The sequence below is a fragment of the Pholcus phalangioides genome, unplaced genomic scaffold, assembly GCF_987345545.1.
Source record: "Pholcus phalangioides strain wild (caught in Gottingen) unplaced genomic scaffold, Ppha-v1.0 ptg000011l_1, whole genome shotgun sequence".
Classification (NCBI taxonomy): Eukaryota; Metazoa; Arthropoda; class Arachnida; order Araneae; family Pholcidae; genus Pholcus; species Pholcus phalangioides.
In genome coordinates this window covers 25,851,167-25,865,500 of record NW_028301604.1, presented here as the reverse complement: position 1 = coordinate 25,865,500, position 14,334 = coordinate 25,851,167, and the positions used below count along the sequence as shown (strand labels likewise).

The 14,334-nt window shown below is 34.8% G+C and overlaps 1 protein-coding gene across 4 annotated transcripts in view; it reads right to left on the bottom strand.

Moving 5' to 3' along the window:
- The window catches only part of LOC149080274 (rab-like protein 2A), an 85,789-nt gene that overhangs the window by 23,080 nt on the left and 48,375 nt on the right, over window positions 1–14,334 (bottom strand). For all 4 annotated transcript variants that reach the window (XM_089239401.1, XM_089239400.1, XM_089239402.1 and 1 more), the window contains 2 exons: window positions 9,406–9,503; window positions 6,070–6,153 (listed from right to left, as the gene is read on the bottom strand). In XM_089239401.1, coding sequence (XP_089095527.1) covers window positions 6,070–6,153; window positions 9,406–9,503 — 182 coding nt within the window. The remainder of the gene's footprint in view (window positions 1–6,069; window positions 6,154–9,405; window positions 9,504–14,334) is intronic.

The window sequence follows — 14,334 nt, the reverse complement described above, 5'->3', positions numbered from 1 at the left end:
TTACATAAATAAATAGTAGAAGTAAAACTAGCAGATGCCTGAAGTTTCTTGTTATGCAAATATCATGTTGAAAGCCTGACTGCTCTCTGTGGGAAAACTTTTCAAACGAAAGACTGGCTGGTATTCATACCTTAAAGTTGGAAAACCGAAAAAACTCAAGGAAACAGTTATTTTCCGGATATTATGCTGAGGTGAACTCGGAAAGAAAAGTCATCACGTCTCTGCTGGGACACGAACCCAGGCCCTCTTGCATACCGAGCAAGCCTGCTACCATCTACACTACTGGAGACATGACCCTGCCTTCCTCATTTCACGCACTGTAGCGTGAGGTGCTGAAGTAAAGGCATTAGTAGTCTCTCTTAACTTCAGGAAATGGCCCCCGGGTGGGATGGTTTAGAGATAGATGGCTTTTTTTCAGCCCGAGATATCAAGGGAACAGTTATTTTCCAGATATTATGCTGAAGTGAACTCGGAAAGAAAAGTCATCTCGGGCTGAAAAAAAAAGCCATCTATCTCTCTCTGAACCGTCCCACCTAGGGGCCATTTCCTGAAGTTAAGAGAGGCTACTAATGCCTCTACTTCAGCACCTCATGCCACAGTGCGTGAAATAAGGAAGGCAGGGTCATGTCTCCAGTGGTGTAGATGATAGCATGCTTGCCCGGTATGCAAGAGGGCCTGGGTTCGTGTCCCGGTGGAGACGTGATGACTTTTCTTTCCGAGTTCACCTCAGCATAATATCCGGAAAATAACTGTTTCCTTGATATCTCTGGCTGAAAAAAAGCCATCTATCTCTCCCGAAAAACTCACTCTAGTCAACCACCACGGTGCCACCAGAGGCGCCGACATGAAGAAAATATTGGGAGGGCTGAAAGTTGTTGGTCGTCCCATATATACGGGACTTGAGTGCATACGCAGATGAGAGAGTGTTCATTACATTGTTTTTTCAGAAATTATTAAAGGGGCTCAGCCCCCTGACAAAATTTATTGAGGTGCTCAAATGGTCTCAGCTCCTAGGTTCTGGCGCCTATGTGTACCACTGGTATGGCTCAAACCTGGATCATCGCGATATGAGTCCATCATGATGCCCACATGATTCCACAGTGCTATCACATGCTACTAGATTGCAGACGCACAAGCAAAGGGTGCCATGAATCCAAAAAGGTTTAGTAACCACTGCTTAGGAATTTCAAATTAATTCGTGTGTGCCGGAAATTATCGTATGGGTCCATAATATATTTAAGTATGTCTGAGGAGTATTATGTGTTTGAAATGCCACTGTCCATCTTCCAAATCAAAGTGTAAGTGGCAGGTGTATAAATCAATTGAAATAATTTTTATGTTTGCTGGTCAGTCAACCTTCTTTTGGAGAAATTTTTTAAAAAGGGAGTTTTGCTTGAAGTTGGAAAATTTAAGCAGGCATTGTGGACAGTTGCACATGTATATTTATTTTTAGTGAAATAAATTCATGGGGTGTGTTTTATAAAATCGGCAAAGAATGAAAATATATCGAGCGATGACTGGTACAAACTAGGACAGGGGTTCTCAAACTTTTCCCATCCGCGGCACCCCTTACCCTAATCAAAGCTTATCAGTGGGTCCCAGAGCAGTTTAACATAGAATCTCTTCGAAAAATCTTTGTCGGGCCACCGCTTCGTGGCACCCCCGACATAGGGAGTTCTGGTCTTACCCTCATTGATTGACCAGAGGGCCTTCAGGTAAGTGCTGGCAAACGTGGCATTTCTAGGTATTCTATAAATCTAGCAGTCTCCTACACATAAGGTGGTATTTCTAGGAGCTCAATCTCTACCTAAGGCACCCAAAGAAAATTCGAGACTTCTTGGAGCTTGAATTCTAGCCATTACTTCATAAGTTCAGTAATTCTTCCAAATTGGTTCCCACGCCTAATTTCTTCAGAAGGTGCCTTAATCAAAGCTCTCAGTGGCTCTTTATAACAGAACGAGCATTTGATGAATGCCATATTCTCAGAAATGAAGTAAAATATAAAAGGTATTTCTAGGACACCAATAGCGTAAGAAAAAAGTTACATCAAGAAGCGGGCAAGATTTCATCCTTTAATAAAGGCGGGAACACAGGCTGCTCTGAGCATGCTTTCAGATGAAGACCTTGAGAGCAATTTTCAAAAATGGTAATAAAAACCTTCACCCTTTCTCTTTCTTCTCTCAAATGAATTGTACAAACCTCCAATCACTGTGAAACTGCAAGAGGCACATATGTAAGTGAAGATTTTTTTTTTTTTTTTTAGTCATCATTTTATGAAGGCTAATGAAGGTAGAAAATGGAAAATTCAATTTTTTGGAGATCAAAAGTCATTTAAGAGAATAGGTGCCAATGTAGGCAAAATGTTTATTTGGGGAGCAATCGCTCTTCCTGCTCCCCCCCCACTAGCTACGCCACTGATTGCAGAATATATGGGAGAATGATTCAGATGGTGGTGTTCATGAATGAAAATTTCGAAGAAGTTCTTAACCCTCTCTAGGGAAACATCATAACAGTTCAGAGGTTCCCAGGAAGGCATATAGTGGAAGCACTGTGCGATAAGGCTACAAACATTCACCTTGTGTGCACTATTGGTACCTCTAGACCAGATGGTAACTCCAACCAGAGGGGGAAGTTTTCAAGGGAAAAAAATTACTAGATTTCTTATGGGGTGTCCCTTTTTGTTTGATGTCCTAAGCATGTTTTTTTTTCTTCATTAATACATAGCCCTGTTATTTTTTAATGACAAAGACTACTTTTTTCAAGGGTAAAGAATACAACCACCTGCATACACTCTTTTCCTTTTTGAAATAAGCTACTGCAATACCTAATAACACTAAAAATGATATTATAGGGGCTTCAAACTGAAGCTTCCTTTCACAAACAATAATAGTTTAATGGGAAAAAAATTAAATTTTAATCACAAATTTCCAAAACATCTGCTGAGAAAGAAAAGGGTTTCTTTTGGAAAAATTGCTGCCTCTGAAATTTTGTGACCCAGTGTGACCACGCCTTTTGCACTGAGTCTGAACAGTTAAGTCTGGCCCTGAGTAGGATTCTCTTTTCAGTTTCATGTTTTTCTTATTCTAGAAATTTACTCTAATAACCTCTTTGATAGAAGTGGGGAATATACAACATACAATAAAATATGATCAGTAAATTCTTAATATATGAGAAAAATTCCAATTAATATAATTTTTTAAAATTAGTTTGATGTACTTAGATTTACAGATATTCAGCCAAACTGAATATTTCCCAAAAGAGCCGAATACATATATATATTTTCCCATCTCTACAAAAAAATAACAACAAATACTTACAATTCTAATTTTAATCAGATACATTAAGGAGCCATTCAAGTGTTATGTCAACATCAGGGGACGGGGTTCAGATTCACTTATTTTTCATGAGAATGGGAAGTGGAGGGTTTGAATGAGATGATTATGCCACAAACCACCCTTTATGAAAATATTAAATATTCTTATAATGACTTCTTTACTATCCATTACCTATCTATACCACTACATTAATTAATGATCAAAATTGAAAACACAAGCTAAAAATATAGTGTGTTGAGTCTGTAATTATGTGAAAAATTAAAATGTACACACGTATATACATAGCTAAATTCATTACAGCAGTGTCAGATGGTGGGGGTCAGACTTACTATGTATATTCTCAAAGGGCAATCTCAATTAGGGACATACACAGGATCAACCTCTGGAGGGGACCCAAAAGGCTTGTGGGTGGGGCATAAGAAATTTCCCAAAGAGAAATTTGAGTTGCAATCCTTCAAATAGCATTGAAATTAACAGAAACTGATTAACCACTCCACGTACAAGCTTTCCGCAAGAAATTAGGTTTATCTCTATTTAACGAATCAATAAATCTGGTAACCTTGTTCTAACCTAACTGCATGTTAGAAAAAGGGAGAAGGGGGAAAGAAAACAATATATGAAAGGAAAAAGTATAATAGATAAGATGGATAAGAGAGTGTTTTTTGATTCCTCTTTTCATCCTCACCCTACATGTTCTTTCACTCTTACATGTATATAGTAAAAAGATACATTATATACATGGAAAAAAATCATTAACAGGAGTATAGAAAGAAAAAGCAATTTCTGTAGAGATAGGGTTACTAGAAAACTTTGTGATGGTGAAGATAGAAGAAAGAAAACGCATATATAGAGCTTCTTTGAATTTATTCCACTGATGTTTGGATGCAGTATTATGCCCATGATTGTGAAGAGGTTAATATTATGTATAGATATTTTCTTGCAATATTTTAATTTTTTTTACAAAAATATTTTTTGCATCAAAAATGAAATTTTGATCATCTTGGGGGGAAGACATAAGCCTCTTATGCCCCTTTATATATGCTTCTGATCCCAATATTCGGTAGGAGACGTGGGAGGGGCAGAGCTGACTTGACTTTGCTAAATGGGAGGGGGTTAAAAATAGCTATAACCTACTTACATAATACTTGAATGGCTCCTAAGCACCCTGTAAAAATATTGAAAAATACACAGATTTATGATGAAAACCAGATTTGGCATCTAGGCAGAGTTTCAACTTCATTGTGTCATCATAAAATGTCAAGTTAAATATGGCCTATATGTATATGTTTCAGGATGACCTAATGTTTCATGAATCCCCAATGTGTGCAATAAACCTATCAAAAAGTTTATATAACAATATACATATATACAGTGGAACCTTGATAACTCAACACATGAATAACTTGACTATCTCAGTAACTCGACATCTACTATTCCCATAGTTGGCACACTACTAAATTTAATGGAGAAAAACCCCTCTAACTCAACACATGATGACCAAATTCCACTCAACTCCAAGTTGACAATGAGTTTTACTGCAATATCACAAGTATTTTTCAGAAATTGCCCATTTGTTGATCAGTTTGAAAAATTTTACAACATAATTGTATTTCAATAAGTCTGTTTCATTATTTTTGTAATTTTTTTGTTGATTGATATGTGTAGAAGATTCTTCTCCACACGTTTAGGTAGGGTTACTTTTCATACTTCCTACTGTTCAGAGTTTGAAAACTCAACCCGTGGACTCACAAAGCCACAGACATAAAAGATTTCTGAAATTTTTGAGTGGGAGATGGTTTAGAAGGCTAGATCAACATGTTTTGAGTGAGAGGAGGAAAGCTGGACAAACACACAAATGCTTATTCACAAATAAAATATCTTCAAGCAAGCGAAATATGATTTTTCCACCTAATTTGGGATTAATCTTAATACAAAACTTTTCACAGAAAATTTGTAGATGCTGCAATATAGAATTTTTCAATTATATACAGGCACATATAAGTTACATACATAAAAGTGTTTTTTTTACCATCATTAAAGGTGAGATGAAATAAAATCTTGCATATAGAAATGTCCTCTCCACTTGTCAATACAAGATTCATCGAAAGACTGGTTATTTGTGGAGATGAAGATTACAAGGAAGAAAGGTGCCTTTCAACATATATATATATATATACGCTCCAAGGTTGAAATATTCTATCTGCTTCCACAGCTTAGATGGTAGAGCACTTGTCCGGCAAGCGAGAGACCGGGGTTCGAGTCCCCCGTGGGGACAGTGATGAATTTTCTTCCTTGTAATCTTCATCTCCACAAATAACCAGTCTTTCGATGAATCTTGTACATAAAATCTTGCTAACTGGACACCCACTCAAGTCAACATGTTTTTCAATCTCCTTGGGGTGTCGAGTTATCAAAATTCCACTGTATACATATCTGTACCTCAGAACCATACTATTGCATATCCATTTGAGTGATTTTACAGTATGAAGGGAAAACAATAGTTTATATAATTATTTTGTTAATTTCTTGGAAAGTATATTGAGACATACTATAGTCTGGTTTTTGCTACTTCATATAAAAATTATTTTAGCTAAAATACAATACTATGGCCCTAAACTACAGAATAAGAACTGCAAGAACTCAAAATTGACTAAATTGGACATACAATAGTATGGTTCTGAGGTGTATATATATATATATATATATATAAACAAATTTATAAATTCATACAAACCTCAAGCTCTTCAAAAACTTGATCAGCAAAATCAGCAGGATTTTTTTTGTATAAGACAGCTCTACTAACAGCATCGGTGAACATCTGAAATGTTGAATTTAAAAAACCTATTGCTAAATATAGTTTCTGTGCCTATATGATTTTCATTATAAAAAAGCAATCACCAATGCAAAAAAGAAAAAAGTGTGGAGCACATATTAACCACTTCCTGTAAAAGAAGCTGGCGATAAATTAGAATGATCTGTATTAGACGTATAGGCAATAAACATGGTGGCCTGGTTCACATGTTAAAAAAAAGGAAGAAAGGAAAATAAATTTAAAAAAAAGAAACAAGGGTGGGGAGGAACAGTACAGAGAGTAAATGATTAGATAAAAAAGTATTAGTGCAGTGCCTCTTGCTTTTTTGCCCTCAAGGTTTTTACTTGTTTTTTTCTTCTTGCTTTCATATACAGTATATAATAGAAGGATTGGTTCTGAGAAAGCCACATTATATGTGTGTGTGTGTGGGGGGGGGGGGGATCACTAAACACAGGAGTTATAGAAAGATGAAAAAAAACTTTTTGAAAGGAAAAAGTGCTATTCACTTGTTCTTTCATAAATCACTGATAGAGATAAATATACAGTATGCACATACAAACAATTTCTGTCTATATGTATATCACACTCGTCAAACCATACCCATTTACTTCTCATCCGATGAAAAAAGTTTCCTGTCAAAAACTGATTTGCATATCACTAATGCTGAAAAACAGAGAGAAAGCGAGAAAGGGTGTACAGTTTCTTTTTCATTGCTGTTGGTTAGTTCAAAAAATATATATGTATATATATTTGACTGCCTATTCCAAACGATTTTTATAACTCTTCATTTTTCATTATACGTTTAGTTTGCATGTTTAGCATTTTTTTTACAATACGTATACAAGCTGTGTATATATATATATTTATATATTTTTTACATGTTTTGAAATTTATTGGGGGGAGGGCTCAAATGCAGGGCCATCTTAAGAGCATCATGGGCCCCACCTGGTTAATTCTAGAAAATTTCAACCAGATCTCATTTTTATGGGGCCCTTCTTCTCTTGAGGCCCCCGGGCCATGCCTGGGTGGGCCCATGCATTAAGACGGCACTGCTCAAATGGACTCAGTCCCTAGGTTCCTGTGTCTATGTTGCCAATAGAGAATCACGGTTTGGGTTGGAAGATATGTCAAAGATGAAAAAAAAGTTGCAACTTTCCATGCTCTGCTGTATTTGCATTTTCTTCTTTGAAGTATTCTAACAGTGTGTAAATCAAAATTTATGCGTGGTAAATATTTTGACATCAGCATTGATGTCCATATTTTTATGAATAAATGATAAAAATTTGCAGTAGCACAACGATATCGTTAGGATATTGAACAGTTACGATGTCGGAACGTTGAATGAATATCGAATGTAGAAAAGAAGTTGGAAATTTTTATGTGTCCGGTATCGAATGATATAGTAAAAATATATTCACTCAATAAACTCCAAAATATCTTCTTTTTTTTCTCTAAAATAGTTTTATTCTCATTTTTACAGCATTTCGTTTTGAAGGAGAATATCTTTTATGATAATTTATCCTTTTTGAAATAATCCAAATTTCCCTATGCTGAACTATGTAGACAAATGTATGCCATTTCTACGTGGAACAATATCGGTAATGACTTCAAATGGTATCAAAATCTCTATCGGTGTGCTACTGGGGTATAGTTATACACTGGCGGAAAATAAAATCCCAACACCAAGAAGAAATTAGTTTAGAGGAATGAAATTTATGCAAAGGAATTATCTAAGTAATATTTATTTGATTAAAGTTTCAAGGTCACTGGTTAAAGTAAGCGCAAGAAGATTCATTTCAAATGTGAAATGGTGGTACATTAATAACCACTGTAGTCACCACGATTGTGCATGCAAACATCCATACATTGCACAATACAGGTGCCGTATGTCATTTTTTGGGATGGAGTTCCACGCCTGTTGCACTTGGTCAGTCAAATCAGCAACGGTTAATGCTGGTTGTGAATGGCGCTGGATTTGTCTTCCAATAATGTCCCATACGTGCTCGATGAGAGAAAGATCTGGTGATCTCTCAGGCCAAGGCAACATTTCGACACTCTGTAGAGCACGTTGGTTGACAGCAGCAGTATGAGGATGAGCGTTATTCTGCTGGAAAACACCCCCTTAAATACTGCTCATGAATGAGGAAGAGGGGAAAAGCTGAGGAGAACAGATATGGGGGAAACACACACACACACACACACAACTTTGTTCCATAGGGTTGCAATCAATTTTGCATTGAGGAAAAAAAGAGGTTGAAGAAATAGTCAGATTGAATGAATTCATTCCTTTGGTATTTGGATGCAATGTTACGTCCCTGACCGTAAAGAGGTTAAGGCAACCAATATTTTTTTTTTTTTTAATAACGTGATCCTCACGTATTCCCAAAGGATCAGTATGATCCGTCCAAGGAATTTGTTAATGTTAGTAAACATCCATGCCCGAACCGGGATTCGAACCCAGACCTGCACAGTGAGAAGCTAGTTCCCTAACCACTCGACTGCCAGGCGGCAATTTATTGAAACCTTTCCATTCATATCGAAAACACTTTCAGAAAAGTTGATTTCCTGGTTTCCTGATGTGGCCAGGGTTTCTCAAACTGTATGCCACCAACCTTTGTCAGGAGTGCCACGAAGAAGCCACCCTGACAAAGGTTTTTCGAAAAAATTCTTTGTTAGACTTGCTTTGGGAAGCCATAGATAAGCGTTGACTAGGGAAAGGGGCACCACTGGTGAAAAAAGTTAAAGAACCTCTAGCATATCAATAGCATGGGTGAAAAAAAAACTGAAATTATGGTAACCACATTGCAACAGAACAAAAAATTGTGACACACCAGCCATGCCTGAATTTTTCTTGACATTTCACCTGATCGAGTAGTAGCAGACATTTTTGGGAGTAATACAGGTGTCTTTATCTGAAGCCTCGTCTGTATTTTTTTACTCAAAATTTACTGTATTATATTTGTTGTTGGCCACTCCTCTCCCCCCCCCCCCACACACACACTTTTTTTATTGTCGACTATATTTTAGTTTGTATCAAATTTTCTCCCGCCATAATCAAAATGTGTTTTTTGTACTTTCAACTTTTATGTTTAATAGATGCTGTCAAAAAACCTAAAAGTATTTATTATAAAAGAAACCGATGTTTGTGAGAGTTAATTTTTTAAGATAAATATTTAATCAGAAGTGTTAGCATATGTGACATTTATGAATAAATTTGTTACGGCAAGGTGAAAATGTATAAATACGTATAATACATACCCTCACAACATTAGTGCCATCAGCTGCTGACACAAAATGGAAAGGTAGCCCATATTTCTTAGGCCACTGAAAATTCCTCTTTGCCATTTCATAATCAACTGTAGAAAATAAATATCATGCAATAGATCATTTATGCACTTCTTGAAACTTATGAATAATGAAGAAACATATAAACAATGCTATTGAAGACAAATAAATACAAAATAAACAACACCTAGTCATCTCCAGCTGGAGACCCATCGCTTCATTCAGGGGTACTCAGCAATAACTTGAACTTGTTATTTACCTTTGACAACAGCATTCATTAGGTAGCCGAAACATGCCAGGTGTGGTTTATTCAGTATTTGTCTTTGAAAACAATGTTGTGTTATTTCTTCATGCACTAAGCCAAAGTATTATTATTCTTCAGTTAATACATTGAATTATTTAATAATTATCATAATTCTATCCATCAACTGATGTTTAAGTGAATATTTCTTGTTCCTATTGAGCAAAGAAGGAAAAAAGTCAGTTCACACTTTTTAATTGATAGGCTTTTTGTAATTGATATTAATTATACTTTTATAATTGACATGCTTTTTGTAATTTATATCACTTTCAAAATTTATAGGCTACATCTCATATATTAATTAGTAATTGAATATTGGAGTCAATATATTGCATTTATAAGGATGAATCTTATGCTATGAACTGGTGAAGAAATGCACTAAAAGTCAGCTATGATGTCCTTGTTTGTTATGACTAGAGCCTAGGGCCGTGTTAAGAGCATCATGGGCCCCCGGGCCAAGTGATTTTTCTGAGGCCCTAAAAGGTAAATTATAGAAAATTTCAACCAAATCTCATTTTTGTGAGGCTCTTCTTCTGTTGAGGCCCCTGGGCCTTGCTCAGGTGGGCCCATGCATTAAGACGGCACTGCTAGAGCTTGAATTATATATTCAAATGCATAAGTGCATATGCGATTGCATATTTTACCACTTTTATAGTTAGTGCATATAAATGAACAAAGTGGCCAAAATTTTAGAATAAGTGAATATATTTTTAGCATTTTTTCTATTGAGGGCATTGTCCTAATGTTTGCAAGATTATTTTTTTATCTTTCCACTTTTCAAATTTAATCAATTTTTTTTACAAGAAAATATTTAGCCATTGGGTATTGTTCATTTCTGGGCATATTTTTAGGCATTTTTTTAAATGCATATTTTTGCATTTACATATATTTCATTTTTTGCATTTACATATATTTCATTTTTTGCATTTACATATATTTCATTTTTTGCACATATTTTTTACTTTTACTACGTATTTTCCTTTTCTCTTTGGTTAGACAGTACTTCAGTGCTTTTAATATACACATTTTTTTTCATTTTTTGCATATTATTTTTCTTTTTATGCATATTTATCATTTTTAGAGGAACTTCAGAATTTTTAAATACATATTTTTTCATTTCACACATTTTTTTTCAATGTATGCATAATGTATATTGAAGAATTTTTAAGGCAAATTTTTTTTACTTCACGCATATTTCAGTAGTTTTAAATGCATATTTTTATAATTTCTGTGTTTTTCGGCACTTTCAAAATGAATATTTTTTCATTTTTGCGTATATTTCTAATTTTTCGTGCCATATTTCCGCATTATCAGATGATTTTTTTTTTTTGTATATATTTTGTTTCATCTTAGTATATTTAAGTAAGATTTTTTTTATGTTTAGTCCATATTTTTCAGTATTTTTAGTGCATATTTTAGCATTTTCATTATTTCATACTGCATAGTTCACCACTTTTATAATGTATAATTCGGGCTCTAGTTATGACACCTCAGCTAACATCAATAAGTGGTAGTTTTGGCTGATTACCAGAGAAGTGTTAATAAATCATGCTTCTAACATAATTGAGAAAACATGGCCAGATATAATGACTGATACTTTTATCCCTTTTTGCTCCTTCTTTTTTTTACAGTTTCCAAAGATATTCCTAGAATTAAGCTTAGCTCGCATTCAGGAAATTTTCATATGTTGTTCTATTCATACCTAACAATGATAACATTTATTTGCTCATTGTTAAGTTTGAATCCATTGTACAATGGAAATTTAGCAGTCCTCTAAGAAGCAATGAATCCCTATTGATGTTTCTTCTTTCTTCAGTAGAAACTCTACAATCTGTCCATAAAGAAGTGGGTCCTTGTCTCAAGCTTTAAATATTGTTTTAAAGGATGGCAGAAAATAACTTCAAATACATCGGTTTTTTTTGCCCAGAGACCTCTGACAAATAACTTACATCTATCATCAATAGGCCTACATATACATATTCCGAAAAGGTGTTTTCATCTCTGTACCAAGACTCCAAAGATATCCTAGCGATTTTTATTTTTTTAGATTTGTTGCTTTTTTTTCCTTTATAATTAATTATAAATGCAGCAAGAACTTGAAACAATGATTCTCACACTCTTTTGGTTCGCAGTGCCTTCATGATTCAATTTTTTTTTCATGACACCCTTAGGCAAAACCTATCTAATATTTGCAGTGCAGTTAGATTGGTTTGGTGAAGAACAATAATTTTTGCATTCCCAAACAATTTAAATTTATGTATTGAAATAAACATCTAATATATATATATATATATATATATATATATATATATATATATATATATCATCTGGTTTGGTCATGTCATTGAATTAGTAAATTACTTGCTGGGGCATGGCATTGTGACTACTATAGTAGCAGATCAAGGCACTCCTGGGTATTGTGGCCAATCATTTGGGAACCACAACTACAAAACAATAACTTGCAAAACTTTTATGGTAACATTTTGTGATCCTGTGCACCTGTGTTCAATCTGTAGTGTGCAATGGGACTGCAAAATTTTGCAGTATTATAGACATATTTGTATTATTTTCAAATTAAGGATTACATGGAGTCAAGCAAATAATTTCTTCTAATTGCACATTAAACAAGCGTGGCTTTATCATTCTTTTTAAGCCAAGCTTCACTTAGATTTCTATTATTTAATTACCTAATGTGTGAAATAAAAACAACTTCGTGCATAATTAGTATATGATTGCATCTGATTATATTTTTCATACTTAAATGGTGTTAGACAACCTCAGTTGTAATGCAAAGTCAACTCAAGTAATAATGCATCAGAATACTAACATATGGTTATCATCATTACTTCAGAAAAACTTGTGAAAAAAAATAAAAGCTATAGAAAATTTTTGTGAAGATTATTCTTATGTTTTGGAAGTATGAAAACCTGGAAAAAATTTTAATGAAAACTTCATTATTCCAAGATGATTCTATGTACATGTTGCTATGTACATGTCGGTCAAACAATATACATCTCTAGGCAAAATTTTTGCCAAAGATGTTGTAGCTGAAATAGGTATCATATTAAGTAGCATATCAACTTCAATCAACTCTGCACCAAATTTGAAGAAAGAAGATTGCTGAGATTTTGAGTTTGTCTAATGCAGAAGTTTTTCTATATCTATAATTTAGAGGTTTCAATGCACACCCCTTCCCCCCCCCCATGTTTGCTTGATTGCCACAAAATGTTACAAGTGTGATCTAGCATTGTAGAGATTATTCATATATATATCAGCAGATAAGTTCTTTATTTGACACACTTTTTGCTTAGATTATAATGAGTTTTCCTTCCACGTGAAAGAATCGAGCATACAAGAAGTTATGCTGCATAGGTGATTTAAATCCCAGGCCTATGATGAAGTTGCTTCAATCATTCTATCACAAAATTTGCTAAAGAAAATAAATTTTCTTTAACAAATTTCTTTCCCAACTGCATTAGAAGAGTGAATAAACGAAAATGTGAGTGTTTCTCTAAAATCTTCATAGTACAGTCGACCCTGTATTCGCAGTTTCCATATTCTTGTTTTTTTTTCCTTTATTGGAAATAAGAGCCATGGCTGCTCCCAAGAGAGAAACAGTCACCTCGCGGTGGATTAACCTTTGGCCACCATGTGCACTAAAAGACAACAACCATTTCTACAGAGCCAACGGAAGAGACTATAAAAGGCAAAACAGGTAGGTGGAGAAAGGTTCAATGATATGGATATAGAAGTCGAACAGCTAATTAATAGCAATTCAGAGGTATTGACTGAGGAGGAATTAATGCAGTTGACTGCTCCTGAAACTGAAGTAGTACCAGGTGAAGATCAAGATAAAGAAGTAGAAGACTAGTTCACCGTGATTAACATAGCGGAAGGGCTTCGCACGTTCAAATTCACAATAGCTTGTTTTCATGACATCCCTCTATGGCAGCGATTCTCAACCTTTTTTGACTCGCGGAGCCCTTTCTGGTATATAATTTCTATGACGGAGCCCCAATGGCCTATTTTTAATTTATTCATCAAAGTTACTGATTTATATTTTTGTTAATTAAAAAATATTTATAATTATTTTTTCCTTGAAATTTACTTTTTTTTTGTTTTCCTCGAGTGGTTGAGGAGCCCAGAGCACCAGTTGAGAACTGCTGCTCTATGGTATGCTCTTCCCATGTATGAAAATTGGTAGAGGAAGCCTTGTCATCATATTCCAACATACTTGATGATATGAAGAAGAAATGCAAACAGAAATCACAATTTTTTTTCAGAAAACATCACCAACAATCGCTGCACTATCTTTTACACCTCTGTGTTACCCTGCTCTTCTCATGCTGTTCAATAAATAAGATATACAAGAAAAACTATGGTTCCGGTTATTCACAGATTTCCTGTATTCATGGTCATCCCCGGAATATGGGAGGGCCGACTGTATATAGAAAAATTCATTTAAGAAAAGTTTATTGCATAGAGATTTTATTACACTTATGCTTTTCATGCTATGGAAAACAACTGGCAGGGAGATGAACTAGATTTAGTATGATATCCAATTTAGTATGCCACCATTCATAGTTAGGTCTTTCTATTTG